This window comes from Sus scrofa, chromosome 12, assembly GCF_000003025.6.
Source record: "Sus scrofa isolate TJ Tabasco breed Duroc chromosome 12, Sscrofa11.1, whole genome shotgun sequence".
In the NCBI taxonomy this organism is placed as follows: Eukaryota; Metazoa; Chordata; class Mammalia; order Artiodactyla; family Suidae; genus Sus; species Sus scrofa.
Window position 1 is genome coordinate 46,828,391 of NC_010454.4, and position 20,519 is coordinate 46,848,909.

Here is a 20,519-nt window from a genome sequence, read left to right on the forward strand (position 1 = left end):
CTGGCCATCAGGCTCCCTCTTCTTGCAGTAGTGTGTGGTTTGTTGGGGCCTGTGACAGCAGCTGCTTGATTCCAGCCACTCGTCAGGTGCTGCCCTTGGTGGCCTTGCTGGGGCAGCAGGAAGGCCTTATCCGGGCCCTGAGCCTGCTGACCCTCGGGTTTACTCGCCTCTCACCTCCGCTCCTTCTTCCTCCTCTCTCCCAGCCCATGAAACCCCTGAAGGCCACAGCCACCACCTCCCAGCCCGTGCTCACCATCCAACAGATCGAGACCATCTTCTATAAGATCCAGGACATCTACGAGATCCACAAGGAGTTCTATGACAACCTCTGCCCCAAGGTGCAGCAGTGGGACAGCCAGGTCACCATGGGCCACCTCTTCCAGAAGCTGGTGAGTCTCCCCTGGATGGAGGGTCCTCATCTGGGGCCTCAGTGGAGCTGCTGGTGTTGGGAGAGGACCAGTCAGCCCCAGCCCTCTGGGCTCTGCCTTATGGGAAACCTGGGCCTGGTGCCTCAACTCCTGGCCTCCCCTGGTGAAGCCCGAGTGCGCCTAGGGCCACTGGAGACACCCTGTGTGCGTAGGTGCCCCTCCTAGGGCATCATTTCTCAGCAAGGGGTTGCCAGAGCTGGACCAAAGGCTTCCCTGATGGGCTTCAGAGCCCCCATCCCTCAGCTGACAGAGGGGCAGTGCCAGGTGGATGGAAGGGACTGCTCACCTGCGGCCTCAGGTACTTGCTGCACCTCTGTGCCGCCTATGACGTGATACAGTCAGTTGGGTGGGAGACTGTGTCAGCCAGCAGTCCTCTGCTGAGGACCCTGGACAGGAAGCACCAGGAGCCCAGACCCCCCCCCACCATTGCAGGGGGGGAGAAGGAAGGAGGTGGAATTAACGTGCAAAAAAGCTCACCAGATGAGCTAGCTCCCGCGCTTCTGTGACACCCTGTCCTTCAGCTCCTTGTCTATCTCTGGCCAGGTCCCCCAAGGACCCCTGGTTAGACCTACAGGGCCCTCACTCAGCTCTCCCCCCATAACTCCTGCCAGCCCAGGAGTCACTAGCCTTAACCTCCGGGTGTGAGTGGTGGGGGCAGGGGGCAGTGGCTCCACTTTTTCTCGCCTACAGTGGTGAGACCCACTGAATGGACAGGCTCCTACTCGTTGTAGTCGTCACCTTTTTTTTTATGACAGTGTAGTTGATACAGTGTTTCTTCAATTTCTGTTGTACAGCAAAGTGACTGACCCAGTCATACACGGTTCCCTGTGCTGTACAGCGGGACCCCACTGCCCTTCCCTTCCACATGAAACAGTTTGCATCCACAAACCCCAAACTCCCCATCCATCCCACTTCCTCCCACCTCCCTCCCCCCTCCCTGCCCTCCCGGCAACCGCAAGTCTGTTCTCCATGGCCATAATCTATCTGTTTTGTAGATAGGATCATTTTTGCCATATTTGAGATTCCATATATAAGTGATATCATATGGTATGTGCCTTTCTTTTTCTGACTTACTTAGTATGAGAATCTCTAGTTGCATCCATGTTGCTACACATAGCATTATTTTGTCCTGTTTATGGCAGCGTAGTATTCCTTTGTGTATATGTGCCCCATCTTCTTAATCCATTCATCTGTCGATGGACATTTAGGTTGTTTCCATGCCTTGGCTGTTGTGAGTAGTGCTTCTGTGAACAGGGGGGTGCATGTATCTTTTTGAATGAATGTTTTGTCAGGATATGTGCCCGGGAGTGGGATTGCTGGGTCATATGGTGGTTCTATATTTAGTTTTCTGAGGACCCTCCATGCTGTTTCCCACAGCAGTTGTACCAGTTTGCATTACCAGCCCCCTACTCTTCTTTCCCTGGAGAGAACTCTTGCTTGGATATTCCTGGGCCATAAGCTCAGCATCTTCAAAGAGCTTTGAAGCGCTTTGCTCTTTTTCCTGCCTCTGTGTCAGTGACTGCGGCCACACCCCATCTGCCATCCATCCATGACTCCCTGGGACTCATCCTTGGCACCTCCCTCCCACCCCGCTTTCCGCCTCCCTGCATCCCATGGAGTCCACGTCTTTTTTTTTTTTTTTTTTTTTGTCTTTTTGCTATTTCTTGGGCCGCTCCTGCGGCACATGGAGGTTCCCAGGCTAGGGGTCGAATCGGAGCCGTGGCCACCGGCCTACACCAGAGCCACAGCAACACAGGATCCGAGCCGCGTCTGCAACCTACACCACAGCTCACGGCAACGCCGGATCGTTAACCCACTGAGCAAGGGCAGGGACCGAACCCGCAACCTCATGGTTCCTAGTCGGATTCGTTAACCACTGCGCCACGACGGGAACTCCTGGAATCCACGTCTTTAAAGCTCACAGCCTCCTTCTCTCCACCCGCTCTGGCGCCCTCACCTGGATCCCTGCTCTGGCCTCATAAGTGGCTGCTGCCTCCAGGCTGGCCTCTCAGGTGGCTTCCACCTCTACGGGGCAGCAGGAGACCTGACTCCTGACTGGGCTTCGCTTCTCTCCTGCTCACATCCCTTCAGGGGCCCCCCCTTGCCCATTGGATATAAACCAAGCTCCAAGGAGTGGCTTAGGAAACCCTTTGCATGCTGGCCTCTGGCTACCCCTGGCCTCTGGCTACTGCCTCCTTCACTTTCTGGGCCCCCAACCCTGAACTTTCTGGTCTCAATTTTCACTGCAGGCCTTCTTGGCCTCTCTGTACCTGAGGGTCTAGCTGCCTGAAATGTCCTGCTCCGTCTTGATTGGCTTGTCTGGTCAGTGTTCAGTTTAGAAGCAGAGAAGCCTTCCGCAGCCCCTGGAATGCAGCCCCTGTGCTTACCCTCTCCATACACACCAAACTGCCTGTCTCCCCAAAACCATAAGCTCTGGGAGAACAGACTGTATTTTCTTCAATTTGAACGAATGAGTGGGTTGGTGGGTGAGTGAGCGAGTGAATGAATAGGCGAATGAGTGTGCCCTGCCCTTGACCCCTGGGGCCAGGGAGAACTTGGAAGCGCATGGAATAGACATCAAGGGCCCGAGGCTTCTGTCCTGAGGGGCACCCGTGTAGCAGAGGTGCCCACAGCTTCTCCAGCCAAGTCATAGCTGGGTGTGAATCCCAGCTCTGCCACAGGTTAGACCTGTGACTTTGAGGAAGTAGAAATGAATCTGACTAGGAACCATGAGGTTGCGAGTTCGATCCCTGGCCTCGCTCAGTGGATTAAAGATCCGGTGTTGCCATGAACTATGGTGTAAATCACAGACATGGCTCGGATCCTGCATTGCTGTGGCTGTAGTGTAGGCCGGCAGCTGTAGCTCCAATTCGACCCCTAGCCTGGGAGTTTTTATATTGCCTGGCGGCAGCCCTTAAAAAAAACCAAAACCAAAACCTGTGGGCAGCTTACCCAACCTCTCCTGACTCAGCTGCTTCTTGTGTAAAACCAAGGGTAATTAGAGCATTTACCTCACTGGATGGTTTTGAGGACTAAGTGAGTTAATATCTGAAAAGTGCTTGGAATAGGACCTGAAATACAGTAAATTAGTAAATGCTTAATAGCCATTATCCTTACTGTTATTACTGTTATTACTGCTATTATTATTATTAGGACGAGGTGTTGTTGTACAGGAACCCCCCCACGCTTCTGGCTCTGGCAGCCCCAGAGTGGTGACCCCAGTTCAGGATGCTGGACACCTGGTCCCAGAGGCCTGACCCGATTGGCTTGCGGGGAGCAGCCTCTCCTTCGCCCTCAGGAGGGCAGATGAGAGCAAAGCTTGGCGGGAGGGGGCAGGTGGTTAGGAGGGCGAATAGCCCGGAGCAGAGTGGCAAGGCGGTCCCAGTTTATCTTTGTCCTTCAGACCCTGCTCTCACCAGGGTCCCCCCTTCTGGTCTGAGCCCCACTGGCTTGGTTGTGAACTTGCCTTCCCCAGCCCTCCCCCCGCATCATGAACTGCTATCTGAAGCCCCCGGAGCTACAGGCCTGGGAGGAGGCCAGGGCAGGCCAGGCATCTGGAGGCAGTTTATTTTCAGCTGGTCTCCGGGTATTTGATTATCCATTACTGAGAGAAGGGAATTAGCATCTCTGTTATTTGTTTTATGAGATCACCCCAGCGCCAAGCTGCTGTTTCTAGGCAACCTCCGCTTCCTCGTTAGCAGCCCTGGCAGGCCAGGCCTTGGGCCCTGCAGACAAGGCTGCTCCATGAAGAGGGCAGTGCCTGGGATGGCTGGTGACCCCTGCACCCCGGCCTTCTGCCCAGGAGGTTCCTGCTTCTGGCTCACTCCTGGCTACTCCTTAGAGTAGGAAGCACCCCACCCTGGGCAATTAGCCTTTAGCCTTTTCTTGGGACAGGGAACAAGGAGAGCGTGTACCTAGAAGAATAGCAGCCATTTTCACTTTGGTTTAGGAGACAGCTGTCTAGCACAGGCCCCATAGCTCGGGACACCAGGGGGCCAGTTTGCCCCCGGAAGAGGAATCAAACTCCATCCCTTCCTGCCCTTCCCACCTGGGATTTTCCTTTCTGAAAAGTTTGAGAGTTCACATTGTGGCTCACGAGTATCCATGAGGATATGGGTTCCATCCCTGTCCTGGCTCAGTGGGTTAAGGATCCAGCGTTGCCATAAGCTGTGGTGTAAGTCGCAGACTTGGCTCAGATCTGGCGTTTCTGTGGCTGTGGCGTAGGCCAGCCTCTATAGCTCCATTTTGACCCCTAGCCTGAGAACTTCCATATGCCACAAGTGTGACCATAAAAAGCAAAAAAAAAGGAGTTCCCGTCGTGGTCCAGCAGAAACAAATCTGACTGGTAACCATGAGGTTGCAGGTTCAATCCCTGGTCTCACTAAGTGGGTTAAGGATCCTGCATTACTGTGGCTGTAGGTCACAGACATGGCTCGGATCTGCCATTGTGGCTGTGGTGTAGGCCAGCGGCTACAGCTCTGATTTGACCCCTGTCCTGGGAACCTCCATATGCCACAAGTGCAACCATTAAAAAGAAAAAAAAAAAAAAAAAATTGGACCCATGGCTCTGGCCCTGGCTTCTTTGCAAACGTCCCAGTTCTGATTTTCTGTCTGGCTTTCCTCGGCCCCACCTGCCAGTACCCTTGGGCTCTGTCTCTTGCCTGGGTGGCTCCAGGCCATTCCCCCCCGCCCCCGCCCCCGGACCCACCTCTTTGGGTCCTTGAAGAGCACACAGATTCTGCAGAAAGCACAGTGGTCCAGGGCGGGGCTCCAGGGCAGCCCACTTCCTCTGGCACCTTTGTGGGTAGAAGCCCCATAGTAGCAACTGAACCCCCTTGCTACTGCATCGAAAAAAATATTAACCGGAAAATCTAGAGAATAATGTAGCAAACAGCTGTGCACTCACCTCCAGAATTAACAGATACTAAGCCCTGAAGATATACAGAAAGACTGTTTTTTGGTTTTTTTTCTGCTTTTTAGGGCCTCACCCTAAGCGTATGGAAGTTCCCAGGCTACGGATCAAATTGGAGCTGTAGCTGCCAGCCTATACCACAGCCACAGCAATGCAGGATCCAAGCCTTGTCTGTGACCTGCACCACAGCTCACAGCAGTGCCAGATCCTTAACCCACTGAGCAAGGCCAGGGATTGAACCTGCGTCCTCCTGGATGCTAGTCAGATTCATTAACCACTAAGCCACAACGGGAACTCCAGAAAGACTTTTTAATCAAGAAAATAAAGCATTGCAGGAAGTTCCCGTTGTGGCGCAGTGGTTAACAAATCCAACTAGGAACCATGAGGTTGTGGGTTCGATCCCTGCCCTTGCTCAGTGGGTTAGCGATCCGGTGTTGCCGTGAGCTGTGGTGTAGGTCGCTGACGTGGCTTGGATCCCGCGTTGCTGTGGCTGTGGCGTAGGCCGGTGGCTACAACTGCAATTTGACCCCTAGCCTGGGAACCTCCATATGCCTTGGGAGCGGCTCAAGAAATGGCAAAAAAGACAAAAAAAAAAAAAAAAAAAAAAGCATTGCAGATGAGGAGCCAGTCTCTGCCTTTCCCCTTGCCCTTCCACTCAACCTCTGAGCAGATGCTGGCATGAATTTGGTGTGTAGCCTCTAGGCTGCAGTTTGTGTTGTTGCCACAGATCTGTATCTTTTTATGGTACCAAATGTACATTTAAAGTGCATATAAGTGTGTATATATATCCTATCTTACAAATTTTGCAATTTTAACCATCATTCATTTTGAAACTTGTCAGTGCTGCTGCACAAAGATCTAGTTCATTCATTTTAACTGCAGTGTGTGTATGTTTACCTATTTGTTTCCACTCTTTCCACAAGAGAACGAGGAGGGTAAATACTCTTGTGCAATTTCCTTGTGAACACAAATATGCAAGTTTCTCTAGAGCAGTGCTTTCCAGTACATATACAGTGCAGGCCACATAGATAATTTTTTTCTGGTGGGGGAGTTCCCGTTGTGGCTCAGTAGTTAACGAACCTAACTAGTGTCGGTGAGGATGCAGAGATGCCCTGGGAGAACAGACTGTATTTTCTTCAATTTGAATGAATGAGTTGAGTGAGTGAATAGGCGAATGAGTGCAACCTGCCCTTGACCCCTGGGGCCAGGGAGAACTTGGAAGCGCATTGAATAGACATCAAGGGCCCGAGGCTTCTGTCCTGAGGGGCACCCGTGTAGCAGAGGTGCCTATAGCTTCTCTAGCCAAGTCATAGCTAGGTGTGAATCCCGGCTCTGCCACAGGTTAAACCTGTGACTTTGAGGAGTTCCCATCATGGCAAAGTAGAAGCGAATCTGACTAGGAACCATGAGGTTGCAGGTTCGATCCCTGGCCTCAATCAGTGGGTTAGGGATCTGGCGTTGCCGTGAGCTGTGATGTAGGTCACAGAGGCGGCTCAGATCCCACATTGCTGTGGCTGTGGCTGTGGCGCGCGGCTGCACCTCCAATTTGACCCCAGCCTAGGAACTTCCATATGCTGCAGGTGCAGCCCTAAAAAGACAAAAAAAAAAAAAAAAAAAAAAAAATTCTAGTGGCCACATTGTTTGAGTAAAAATAAGCAAGTGATATTAATGCTGAGAATATATTTTGTTTAGCCCAGTAGGTGCAAGATATTATCATTTCAAAATGTAATCAAGATTTTAAATTAATCAGATAATTTACCTTCTCTTCTGCATATTGAGCCTCTGAAGTCCAGTGTGTGTTTTACACTCACAGCACATCTCAGCTTGGACAAGCCGAATCTGAGATGCTCAGTATCCCCATGTAGCCCGTGGCTCCTGTATTGGACAGCACAGCTCTGGGGTTTGTATGTAGAAGTAGTATGCTGAGCTGTGCATATTTTCAATTTCGTTATTGACAAATTACTCGCCAAATAATTGTACTAATTTACATCCCCACAAGCCGTCTGCAAAAGTTCATATTTCCCTACATTCTTTCCAACCCTTAATATCATTAGACTTTTAAATTTTGACCAGATGGATGGGTATCAAATAGTACCTCATTTAATTTGCATTTCCACCCTTTGCTCCTTTAAGAGGAAATGCACATGCACAGCACAGAGAACGCTTTCCATAAATATTTGAAGAATTGAATTAATGAGCCTTGGTTTCCCCTTTTGCAGTTGGTATCTGCTCTGACTCCCCGAGGAGGCGGGGCTTCTCTGTGGTCCTGAACCATGGAAAGCTTTGTGTTAGGTTCGGAGGGACATGGGAATGTGCAGTATGGCTCCTTGGAGGCTGAGGAAGCAGGGACAGGGGCCAAGAGGCCAAGGGAAGTGGGGACTGCATCTTTAAATGCTGTGCCCCGCACTCAGCGAGGGGCACTGAGCAGGCCACATGTGCCCATCCCGCTCCCTGTCTCCCTGCTTCAGTTAATTCCAGGATATGAAAGACGAGTGAGGCATTAAGGGCTTCAAACTGTGCGACACTTTGATGATGCTAAATAAAGCCAAAAGCTGAGATGAGCTGAGTTTTTGCATGCCAACAAAGGCCCTGCCCTACTCCCCCAACCCCCAATACCCCCTTGTTAACCTTATTGGCTGAGCCAGTTTCCATGGAAACTGTCAAGTTCAAAGGGATGCTGTAGTATGTTCATCCTGCCTTTTCCCTTTGCTCCCAGCTAGCCATTTGGACTGAGTTAAAGGTTCTGAGTGCTAAGGGAGCTCCAGGTGCTCTGGTTATGCTTTCATCCATTCATTAATCCTCTTTCCCCATCCCACTCCTGCCCTCCTCTCTCTCTCTCCTCTCTTCTCCTTGCAGGCCAGCCAGCTTGGTGTGTACAAAGCATTTGTGGATAACTATAAAGTCGCTCTGGAGACAGCTGAGAAGTGCAGCCAGTCCAACAACCAATTCCAGAAGATCTCTGAGGTGGGCTGTTCCCTGCACAGCCACCCTGACGACATGGGGTTTTGGGGGTTGCTCAGAGCCTCCAGCCTTTGGATCTCTTCCCCCTTGCTTGCCAGTGAGGAAAACAGCTCCCCTGATGGGTAACACCTAGCCTGACATTGGCTTTCTTGCACTTGACATTTTTCCTCTTGATACAAGAATATCGATTTGTATGTGATTTTATTATTCTGTGTTAGAACAGGGGGGCGAGAAAGAAAAGAAAAAAGGCAGCGTTCTCCCACACTGTAGTGACCTTAAGCAAGTCGCTTCCCTTCTCTTGGACTTACTTCCTCTTCTGTAGAACGAGGCGTCTGGGTTTTTCTAGCTCATCCCAAGCTTGCTTGACAAGAACCACCAGGGGCACTGTATAAAAGGAAGATCTTAAAGTTCCCATCGTGGCTCAGCGAACCCGACTAGTATCCATGAGGACTCAGGTTCAATCCCTGGCCCTGCTCAGTGGGTTAAGGATCCGGCGTTGCTGTTAGCTCTGGTGTAGGTCCCCCAGTCGAGGCTCAGATCCTCCGTCGCTGTGGCCGTGGCATAGGCTGGCAGTTATAGCTCCCACTCACCCACCAGCCTGGGAACTTCCGTATGCCACGGGTGTGGCCCTGAAAACCAAAAACCAAAACCAAAAAAGAATGCAGATCCCCAGGTACTGTCCTTGGAGCTTTAATTCAGAAGGGTTGGCGTGGAACCCCGGAGTGTGGTGTTTTTTGTTTTGGGGGGTTTTTTTGGCCATGCCTGCAGCGTGTGGAAGTTCCTGGGCCAGGGATCAAACCCATGCCACAGCAGTGACCCGGGCTGCTGCAGCGTTGATGACACCAGATCCTTAACCCACTGGCCACTGTATGTTAACCAGCTTCCCCAGGTGATGTTTATAGTCAGGAGACCTGAGGCAGTCCGGACCGGGTGGTCTTTTAAGATCCTCACAATCCCAAAGAGAGAGGACGGGGAGCCCTTATGTGCAGAAGAAGCCCCAGACCCTCTGGCTGGAAACATGCCAAGCCTTCCCACTATCCTCCTCTGCAGGGCAAAGATGCTTCACTGCCTGCCGTTGGCCCTGCTGTCTGGGACATTGCAAGAAGGAGTTCTAGGACCCTACAGGAGCCCAGCTCCACCCTTTAGCCAAAAAGATCTCAGTGACACCCCTAAGTCTCTGGCTGCGCGGTCACAGAACCCGGCACCAAGCTCAGGGCAGGAGAACTTGTGGTTCCAGGGAAGGGGAACCTTCTGTGGTTTTGGACGTCCTGCCTTCCAGGCCCCTCTCAATCCTTTGCTTTCTCCCTCAGCTCCAATGCCAGAAAGTTGGTGAGATGCAGGGTAGTCTTCATGAAACTCCTGGGGTTAGGGGTCAGACCCAAGTTTGGAATCAGCCCAGAGGCAGCCTAGGAGTCGGGCAGACAGAGATGAAAATGTCAGCTCGATTACTAGTAAAAGCCGGATTGGAAGAACGGGGACATGGCTCTGCGGCCACACTGGCCTTGCTAACACTTCCCCTCCACGTTCAGACACATCTGCTGGGGGCCGAGAGAGAAGGGCTGGGCTCCATTTCCTCTACCAAGCTCAGGGATCCAGTGAGTCACCGTCAGCCTGGGAGGACGGAGTGGAGTGAGCGGTGGGAAGGTTCCTCTACGTGGAGTAAGGAGGCTGGAGAAAGGGTGTCCCTCTCTGGCTCCCAGCCCTCCCTGGGGATAAATTGTCTTCCCCAGTCTGTGTTCAGAGTGGCCCTGCCAAGGCTGCTGGGGTGCCCAGGTCTTGTGTGGTCCAGAGAGCAGGGGTTCTCCTCTGAGCCTGTGCTGACTGCCTGTTCTCTGTGGTGGGCAGAAATGCCTGCGCCCATCCCCAAGCCCCTGGCAAAGCCGGTCGGTCCCAAGGGCAGAGCAAGGCCCGTGGCCACCTGCCAGTGGCTTCTCACCCTGACTCATGCGCGGACACAGTCACTTCCTACTGGTGCTGCCACTTAATTACTGCAATTAGGCCCTTCTGCTCTGCGGCAGAGTGATTTCATCCCTCTGGCTGCGCTGGAGGGGGACATGGGGAAAAAAGCTCCCTAAAGCTGGGAACCCAGACACCAGCCAGGGACACAGCCTTGAGAAGCTGAGTAACCCCCCTTCCCCGCCCCCCACGCCCCAAGCTCAGTCCCTGGGGGTTTCCTCTGTCTAGAAAGAGCTTGAGGCAGGAGTAGGGAATATGGGGCTCCCGCCGCCTGGGTGTTTCCTTCCAGGCACAGCAGGCAACCTCACCTGGTACCTGACCTTGGCCTCACCTCATCCTGCCTCCCTGCTGACAGCCCCCTTGGAGCACTCAGCCCTCCAAGTGGGGTTGTGTTCCAGTGGTCCTTTGGCCAGGGCTTGCACTGGAGCCTCTGTCTCTAAAGGCAGATAAAAGAGGTTAGGATCTGATAAGCCGTCCCTGGGGTCTGTTTCCAGCACTCACTCCCTGTCCCTTGGCATGGCGTCCAGGAGGGCCGTGGCCTCTTCCTTCCTTGCAGTTTCCTCTTGGGTGCCCAGCCCAGGTGCGGTGGGTGGGGTGTGCAGGTGGAGCTGGCGGCTGGCTGGGTCCCTCTCCATATGGAGCAGGTAGAGCGTGGCTCCCTGCTCCACGCCACCCTGCCCCATGCAGGTGTGTTGGACCCCTCAATTCTTATTTCAAGGGCTGCTTGTGCCCCAGGACCAGCTGGTGCCCTGGGGCTTCTCCCCTAAAACCCTGTGTGCCCTGGGCTGGTGTGTGCAGACCTCTAAGTAGTGGCTGCTGCCGGGGGCTTGCGGGTGGGTCCACTCTTGCAGCACTCATCCTCTGGAAGCCCCGAGAGTGGCCAGGGATGGGTCTGAGGGGCACCCTGATCACGGTCCTCTCTGGTACTGGGAGTCCCTCCTTCCTGCCTATACCAGCCACTGGACCCCACGAGGCTCCAGAGATGATGGGTGTGGCCTGGGGACCCTGGAGGCCGAGAGGCAGAAGGAGGCCCCAGCCTTGTCTTTGTCTCTCTTCTCTGTACACTCTGGGTTTAAGCCCCGCTTCCCGCTGTGTGCACGATGGGGCGTGGGGAGGCCCAGGGGATGGGCCAGGTAGTGATTCCTCTCCTCTGTTTGGCAGGAACTCAAAGTGAAAGGTCCCAAGGACTCCAAGGACAGCCACACGTCAGTCACAATGGAAGGTACTTTGGGGAACGGGTTGGATTGCAGTCACCTTCCTTTGTCTGGCTTTGCGGACTCCGGGGCCCTGCTTGCGTGTGTGCACGCGCACGTGCGAGTGTGTGAGCGCGTGCATGCGAGGAAGCCAGCCTCTGTCCCCAGGCAGCTGGCCAGCTACAAACGTGCTCCTCCTCAGGATGCCAGCAGGCGGCTCGCTCCCTCCTCCTCCTCCTCCTCCCCCTCCACGCGCCGCCCTCCCCGCCCCCCGCCCCCTTGCTAGAGGAGCACTCAGAAGCGGCTGCTGGATTCTGGAGGCTGTGCAGCGGCAGGCAGCCGGGAAGGTGGCTGGGTGGCCGGGCTGCTGATGGGATCTGGGGAGCCGGGAGCGATGGCCGCACGCTCCTGCCGCGGGGACGGAGGCTGCCATGGAAATTCTCCTCATCATTCGCTTCTGCTGTAACTGCACCTATGGTAACCCAGGCCCCCCTGTCACGGGAGGTGGTGTCTTCACCCCAGGGGGCTGGCTGGAGGGGCTGAGACCTGGCCATCAAGGCAGGGAGGGGGACACGTGGCTGGATCTGTGTTAACCCCCGTGCCGGCCAGCTTCCAGCCTGGAGTTGAAGTCTGGGGGCCCCTCGGCACAGGGCCACTTGGAAATGGGGGACCAGGCGAGGAGGGTCCAGGTACCCCTCAAGGATCTGTGGGGAATTAGTGGCTTTGCTTGAGAGGCTGTGGGCAACTTCCTGGAGAGGCTGTTGAGGAGTGAAAGTGACAAGCCTGGACCTGCAGGTGTGGCCACCCTGGGGCCGGAGATGGGTCAGCAGGGGCCAGTGGCAGAGTGACAGATGGTCAGGACAGCAGTGCCTTGGACTGGGAGGGCACCAGCCCCGGCTGGAGGGAGAAGTTGGGAGTCTCTTTGTTTCCAGAGAGAGGAGAGGAGGTTGAGCAGCCAGGGTATTGTGTGCTCCGCACGCAGATGCTGCTTCACTCTCTCCCCTGTGACGGCGGCGGGAGAGCATGGACGGGGTTGGGAGAGCAGGACGGAATTGGGTGCCTCCCAGGGGGTTCGTTTCTAGCCGCTGGAGACCCTCAAACTGAGGTCTTGGCAGAAGGTCAGCAGTGGATGCTGGTGGGCGAGGGGGGCGTGGCAGGCTGCTGCCTTGTGAAGGTCACACACCCACCGCACTGTGGGGGGTGGGAAGGCGCGCCGAGCACCCTCTACAGCTCCTTCCGGGAGGAGGGTCCTGGGACAGGCTCATGCTGTCAGGCACGCTCTTGCTCAGAGGAGGAGGACACGGGCCTAGGCAAGGCGGCGTGCAGAAGCTGGTGCGCCCTGCCTCCCGTGGCAAGCGGTGCCTTAGGAATGACCCAAGCTGCCTTTGGCAGGGGCATAAGGGTCCAGTGTTGCCCCCAGGCCAGCTTCTCGGAGCCGCTGCAGCAGGTGGCTAGATTCAGGACCTTCTTCCCTCCCACGGGGCGTTCGTCTCTGCGCCCCTCTCCCTCACTTTGCTTTCCATCTCCGTGGTAACCTGGAGCTCCTTATTGAAGGCTGAACAGAGGGGGGTGGCAGCTTGCTGCTGGAGCGATGCTGAGGTTTCCCGGGCTCTTCTCGGAGGCCGCCCTGCTGTCCTGCATTGAGGACTGCTCATGATGGAGGTAGCCCCCAAGGTCGCCCCCTCTGGCTGTCCCAGCAGAGCAACTGTGGGAACTCTTGCCACTGGGCAGAGGCTGCCCTGCAGCCCCGCCCCTCAGCCCAGATTTTGTCAGGCTGGGCTCAAGAGGAGAGCTGGACTTGAACCTGGCCTGTTTCAAGATCCGAGGAGAAATCCCCTGTTTGGTCTGGCCTAGGAGTCGGTCAAGTCTCAACTCTCCTCCAAAGAGGAAGCGATCGGCTCTTTGCTTCCTCTTTCTCCCCCAAAGGGAAGCTTAGTTTTAGTGACACAGGCCTGGGACCTGGAGTTGAGGGTTTCTTTGGTCCCTGCGATGCAGTCAGCTTCAAAGTGAGGGGTCGGGAGCGAAGGACCCGCTGACCACACTGTTTAGAATCTTCTCCACCCCTCCAAGGGGTGCTGGTTCTGGGTCCCAGGGAGACTGTGCAACTTGGGGCTCACTCTGCAGTTGTCAGCCCTAACAGCCGTCTGCTGAGCGCCCACTCTGCAGGGCGCTGTGCCAAACACAGTGGGGGTGCAAAGGCCAGCTCACCTGCTCCTTGGCGCCAAATCTTTCCCAGAATCCTCCCGAAGACCAGCGAGCTTTTGCTTCCCTCTCGATTAAGGAAAGAGCGCATGTAAAACCGCGCCATTGAACTCAGAGTAGGTGCCTGGCAAACTAGAGCAAGACCAGCTTGCTGATGTTGTGGTTTGACTTCCCGGCCCCGGGAGTGTGGCTTGTGAACGTCCTGGTCGGGGGAAGGCTTTCTGGAGGAGGGGGAGAGACAGGCACTGCAACTTGATGAATGGTGCCTGTCCCAGAAACAGGAGCCACCTGGTGAGGCGTGGGGAGCGGGGGTGAAGCAGAGGAGGAAGCAGGCCAGCCTGCTGGAGCCCTGGAGCAGGTGAGGGCAGAAAGAGGGCTCTTCACCCTGCATTTTCGGGGGAAGCAGGTGTGCGGGTCCCATGAGGTGCGCAAACCTCAGGGCTGCCCTTCTTCCCCCCATGTCTGACCTTGGCCCCACGGCCCTCTCCCTGCCCTGGCCTCGCTCCCGCCTGACCCTCCCCCACCTGGGGCTGATGCCTGCGGACTCGCTCCACAGCCACAATCAAGTGGACTCTTGAGGTGACCGTAGGCATATTAATAACCCCTCTGAAACCCAACCTGCCATTTGTGCAGAACTCAGAGCTTAGTCAGAAACCTCTTCCTCCTGGGACCCGACAGAGGGGTGGAGGGAGCTGACACTGCAGTATCAGATTTCCCTGGGCTGGAACTCGGGGGCCTGCCCTGGCAGGTGTCTGCTGAATCTGCGCTTTCTCTGGGTGTCTGGGGTTCGCAGGTTGTGATTTTGCCCCCCGCAGATGAGCTGAGCCACAGGTGGGTGTCCAAGACAGCCACAGAACTGGCCCTGTCCTGAGCTGGTAACTGGGCTGTGTCCTCCCTGTCCCAGGATACCCCAGACCTGGTCCTCTCCCTCCTAGCTCCCGTAGCCCATGCCGAGGGTCTCTAGAAATTGCTAAGTTAAGAGATGGCTCCCATAATAAACATGGGAGGTGTGTCTGCATAAAGCAGTGGTTTTCAACCATCACTTGACATATAAGAGTCAGCAAAGGAGCTTTTAAAAAATGCTAATGCCCGGGTTCTGCCCAGCAGAGCTTGCTGGTTAGTTGATGGGTGCGGGGGAAACAGGCATTTGGATCCACGCTCCCCGGTGATCCTGATGGGCAGCCAAGCACAACCCGCAGATGAGGCTCGGGGCACGCCACTGAGACTGCGTCTTCCCTGCAGGCAGCAGATGGTTCCCTCAGGTGTCCAGTTAGCAACACGCAGGGTATTTCTTTCTAGGTCTTTGGGGGAACTCTTTGGTTTGGTGGCTGGCTAGGGCCTGAGTGTCAGTTCTGGGACCTGTCACAGCCTGGGCCTGTGGGATACCCACTCTAGGGTCCTCCCCCCAGACCATTGTCCTGCCTCTTAGCAGGAGGGCAGAGGTCATGGCCCCATGGACAGAGGCGTCCAGGTGCAGGTGCAGAGCTGAACCGCCCTTGCTGGGAGGGGCCGGGCACAGCTGCTCACAGGAGCTGTGTGGGGAGTGTTGGTCAGCCAGCTGCCTCTTCCACCTGTCCCTGCTGAATCCCAGCCACCCTCATTTGCTGTCCTAGTCACTGAGGGATGTGGCCAGTGGGGACCCTGCTGAGCTTGTGTTTCCCATTCTTCTCATGGGCTCTCATACTGGAAGCACCACCTGAATTCCTTTAGGAAGTCTTTGTCCCCTCAGCTTGAGAACACAGCCTTTCTGTGGAGCCTTTCTGTGCCCCCCTGCCCCTCAACCTGTCCTTGTCTGTCTGGGGTTGAGGGCATGGAGGGGGGTCTGCTTCAGGGAGATGAGGCCAGCTGTGTGGGTCAGAAAGAAGCGTGCAGTTTCCAGCTGGCAATGCCAACCTTGGACCGGAGGGACATGAGAATGATGGAGCATGGGGGGGCTGCCACCCCGGAAAAGCAGAGTCTCCTTCCTGCATTCTGGGGTCCCAGGGTGACCCCCCCGCGTGTCGGAGCTCCTCGGGATAAGGCTGTGTGATTCAGCGTGGAGGGTACAGAGGGGCATCTGTGTCTGCTTTGAGCCTGGTCAGGGATGGACAGGCCTGGGAGGTGGATGGCCCTCAAAGACATCATGTCTGCTGGGACAGGAGAGGAGGAGGGGGTGGAAGGGGGCCTGGGCCACCAGAGCTGTGTGTCTGCCTTTTGGCGTTGTCTGGCCTGCCCTGGGATGAGAATGGAGGTGTGGATTGCTGTGGAACCCACATTGGCCTCCTGCAAGTGGGCACCCAGGCAGCGGAGGGCTTTGGGCCGGGGGATGAGGCTGGTCCCTAAGGTCTCAAGCTGCTCCCTGTGTTTCATCTGTCCTTTCTCCTTCCCCACCCCCGACAGCTCTGCTCTACAAACCCATTGACCGGGTCACCAGGAGCACCCTGGTCCTACATGTGAGTGTCTCCCCCGTGAATGGCCAGGGAGGGTTAGGAGTGGGGTAGGGGGCTGAGCCTAGGGTGGGCAGGCGCTAGAGTCGCCAAGAACATCTGGGGAGTTGGGTAGAGGGTCCCTGGCCCCTGATTGTACCTGCCTGGCCAGTGATGACTGTGCTGATGGGGCCAGGGCTAAAAATAGCTTGGCTCCTAAGCTTGACTTTGGGCCAGATGCTCCCTAGGAGGCAGGTGCTTGCTGCCTCCCCATCCCTGGCCTGAAGGTCTCCAGTGTCCTTGGAGCAGCTGTGAGGTGACAAGAGGAGTGTCTCCCCCAACTGCTTGGGGAGATGAGACTCCACCTGACCTGCGCCACCAGAGGGAAGAGTAATGAGTGCAGCAGGGATAAAGGGGCCACTGCCTTCACCCCTGCGGCTCTGACCCTAATCTTCAGTTCAGGTTTAGCAGGCATGACCAGGTTAGAGTCTGGGTCCCTAGGCATTCTCTTAGCAAGGATGCTTCTCACTAAGCCCCAGCACTGCTCCCCCAACTGACAACCCCGTCCTTCCCAGGACCTACTGAAGCACACCCCCGTGGACCACCCAGACTACCCACTGCTCCAGGATGCCCTCCGCATCTCACAGAACTTCCTGTCCAGCATCAATGAGGACATTGACCCCCGCCGGACTGCAGTCACAACCCCCAAGGGGGAGGTGAGCTCAGGACCCACTGTAGCCTCGCACCCAGGCTCCCTCCTGCACCCGCCGCCCTGTGCCCAGTGACTCTCCAGCCCGGATCCCTTATTCCCAGCCAGAGAGAGGCCTCTGGGTCCTGGGCTGACAACTTGAAGTCTGGCGTCTCATTAATCTTCCTAACATTCCACTGGGGCAGAGAGGAAACTGAGGCCTGAGAGTCTCCCCAGGCCTCCTACATAAGGTCTCTGGGCCGTAAGTGTCAGAACTGGGTCTTTGAGCTGGAGGTACCGTCTGCAAGCCTCGTGTGCTAACCCCTGTGCCAGGGCTCAGGCCAGCTCGTTCTTGCATGCAAACCCCCCACCCCCGCACTGGGCGGTATGATGTCCTCAGGGTCCCCTAGAAGATAATGAGTCAGGCTGAGAGAGCTTGGGGAGCCTGAGGGAGAGGAGACTGAGGCTCCCAGGTGGCCAGACTGTCCCAGGTGGGCACTGGGATGGGGTTCAGCAGCTCCAGCTCCCTGGGGACCTGTTTCGGTGGCAAGGTGGGGGTAGCTCCGTGAGTGGAAGCAGTTTGAAGAATCAGAGGGACAGTGACCTGAATGGGTCAGCAGCCTGGCCCACATACGGGGCTTCCTGTCCAAGAGAGGTGATGAAATGACATTTAGGAGTGAAGGCTGGGTGGCTTTATGTTTCTTTGTTACATACGAGCCTCCAGTGTCTCCTGGGGAGGGAGATAACGAGGGGCAGGTTCTGGAGAGTGACTAATGGGCGGAGAGCGCCGTCCCTGGGCGCACGCAGCTGCCAGCCCTGGTTTGCAAACCCTGGAATGTCACTAGTTTCTTTGACTCTGGGGACATCTGAAAAGATCTCCAGCAGCCTTAGAGCACGGCCAGTGTCAGATCATTGTCCCTATATCCTTGCTCCATGCTCACCTACATAGAGCAGCGTGTGTAGGTCACGTGGCGTATAATATAGGGAGGCCCGGGACAGACTGACAGCCCCAGAGAAGCACGCAGGCCCCGGGAGCGTCTCTGCAAGTTCGCATGGAGCCAGTACTCTGGACCAGTCAGAGCCCGGGCTAGAGACGGCAACAGCTTCCCCAGGACACTCCAGTGATCCCCCAGAGGGGGGCCCAGGGCCTCCCACCCGCCTGGGGGCTGCTTGAAGAATCCACTCAGAGGCCGTGTAAACCAGCCCGAGTGGGTGTGCAGGTCAAGGTTCAGCTGAAACGAGGCAGGGTTAGGGGCTTTCTGGGGTGGGGTGGGTGAGGGTATTCAGGATCCGGGTGGGTCCATCCAGGGGTGAGCTGTTGAGAGCAGCAGGAACGTGGGGAGCTGCCACCTGTTGATCCCATGTTACATGGCCAGGCACAGTGCTGTTTCACACGCACCGCGACTCCCCTCTTGTGGGGTATCATTACCCCCATTTTATAGATGCTAAGATTGAGGCTCAGAGAAGTCAAGGAACCTGCCTCCACATCGCAACCAGGAAGTTGCAAATCTGATTTAGCCCATGCGCGTGACTCCAAAGCCGTTGCTCTCAACCACCGGGCACCACTGTCCCTCCCTGAGCCCCCACCCCCGCAGCTGGATGGGTGCAGGCTGGGGCCTGGGCTGACTGCCCCTGAGCAGCTGGGGGTGGGTGTGCCGTCTCCCGCAGACGCGGCAGCTGGTGAAGGACGGCTTCTTGGTGGAAGTGTCGGAGAGTTCCCGGAAGCTGCGGCACGTCTTCCTCTTCACAGACGTCCTACTCTGCGCCAAGCTGAAGAAGACATCAGCGGGGTGAGTGTGTGTCGGGGGGCGGGGGGGGGGCCAGACCCTACCCCCCCACAGAGCCCCGCAGCAGCCTGGGGCAATCTGCATTTTTTTTTCCCTTTTAAAAAACGTATTAATTAATTTTATTTTACTTCATAGCCTTTTTCTAAAAATAAATCATGGTTTTAATTATAAAGATAATACAGGCAAATTACAGGGAAAAAAAAATCCGTCACCCACCCGAACATAAGCATCAGTCTCCTGCTGCTATATTTCCTTCTAGTTTTTTAAATGTTCTTATGTTTTTTTCATACACTTGTAATCAGAGTGAATACCCAATTTGGGGCTCTGCTTTTTCCATTTCACGTCATAAGCATTTTCCCTGTTGCTGCCTCATCTTCATAATCATCATTTTACTTTCCTGCGTGATGTTACAAGTGGATGTGCCATAATTTACTTAAGCATTCTCCTTTTATTAGACAGCTCTAAATTTTTGCTAACTGCAAATCAGTGAATAGTCATTAAATCTGCTGCTACCATTTATTGAGTGCTTATGCCACTGCCAGGTGCCATGACAAATGCTTTGAATATATTATTTCTAATCTCCCCCCATGACTCCACAAAGTAGGTATTATTATCCCCATCTCACAGATGAGAGAAAAGGCTTAGAAAAGTTAAATAGGTTACCCAGGGTCGCACAACTGCAAGTGGTGGAGATGGGATTTGAACCTTAATCTGACTTGAAAGCTTCTTTCCAACTCCATCTCTGTACCCAGAGTTATGGGTCTCTCTGTGTCATGAGCAGAAGATGTTATCCACTATTCATTCTTCCACCTACATTTCCTTAGCACCTCCTGTGTTCCAGGGGAGACAGGCCATATACTCAGTGTTGTAGGGAGGTGCAAACCAAAGTCCTGGGGGAAGTGAGAGGAGGAGATGATTCTTTTTTTTTTTTTTTTAATTTATTTTTGTTTATTTATTTTATTTTTTTTGTCTTTTTGTCTTTTTGTTGTTGTTGTTGCTATTTCTTGGACCGCTCCCGAGGCATATGGAGGTTCCCAGGCTAGGGGTTGAATCGGAGCTGTAGCCACTGGCCTACGCCAGAGCCACAGCAACGCGGGATCTGAGCCACGTCTGCAACCTACACCACAGCTCACGGCAACGCCGGATCGTTAACCCACTGAGCAAGGGCAGGGACCGAACCCTCAACCTCATGGTTCCTAGTCGGATTCGTTAACCACTGTGCCACGACGGGAACTCCGGAGGAGATGATTCTAAAGCGGAGGTGGCAGTCATAAGCATATAAACCCCTGCCTTAAGTTCGTTGCCCATGGCAGACATTACTAATGGACCACAGCACTATTTCTCATTAGACGTGGATGTGGCTTTTTAACCCTCAACCCAGTTCCCCTTACGGCTCAGCAGTTAATGAACCCAACTAGCATCCATGAGGATGTGGGTTTGATCCCTGGCCTCGATCATTGGGTTAAGGATCTGATGTTGCCACGAGCTGTGGTGTAGGTCGCACACACGACTTGGATCCCGCGTTGCTGTGGCTGTGGTGAGGGCCAGAAGCTGCAGCTCCGATTAGACCCACCCCTAGCCTGGGAACCTCCACATGCCACAGGTACAGCCCTAAAAAGACAAAAATAATAATAATAATCCTCAACCCAGCACCCCGTGTGACCTCTATTGATAAGAGTTGTCCTTCAAAATAGCATCTGTAGTCTATCTCTAGCCTAAAGGGTAATGAATATGAGCTAATTATAGATAGGTTAGAAGAGAAGGAAGAGTATGGGATGGGGAATAAGAAAACACGAGACTCCTCTTGCTCAGACCCTAGAGGTTTGGGCTGTTTAAGAACATCAGTCATCCTGGGCCAGAAGCCCTTACTGCTGCCTGACCCTAGAACCTGACTGTCATTATTCCATGTGTGTTTTCTGATCACGTTCCTCAAGGGTGGGGACATTCTTGCCCGTGACAAGTTCTCAGTAAATCCCTCTCAGGTGGT

At 54.8% G+C, this 20,519-nt stretch overlaps 1 protein-coding gene across 5 annotated transcripts in view; it reads left to right on the forward strand.

The window, feature by feature from the left end:
- The window catches only part of ABR (active BCR-related), a 185,980-nt gene that overhangs the window by 118,551 nt on the left and 46,910 nt on the right, over positions 1-20,519 (forward strand). For all 5 annotated transcript variants that reach the window (XM_021066125.1, XM_021066122.1, XM_021066120.1 and 2 more), the window contains 6 exon segments: positions 204-389; positions 8,197-8,304; positions 11,419-11,479; positions 16,032-16,084; positions 16,633-16,773; positions 18,414-18,535. In XM_021066125.1, the coding sequence (XP_020921784.1) occupies positions 204-389; positions 8,197-8,304; positions 11,419-11,479; positions 16,032-16,084; positions 16,633-16,773; positions 18,414-18,535 (671 nt within the window).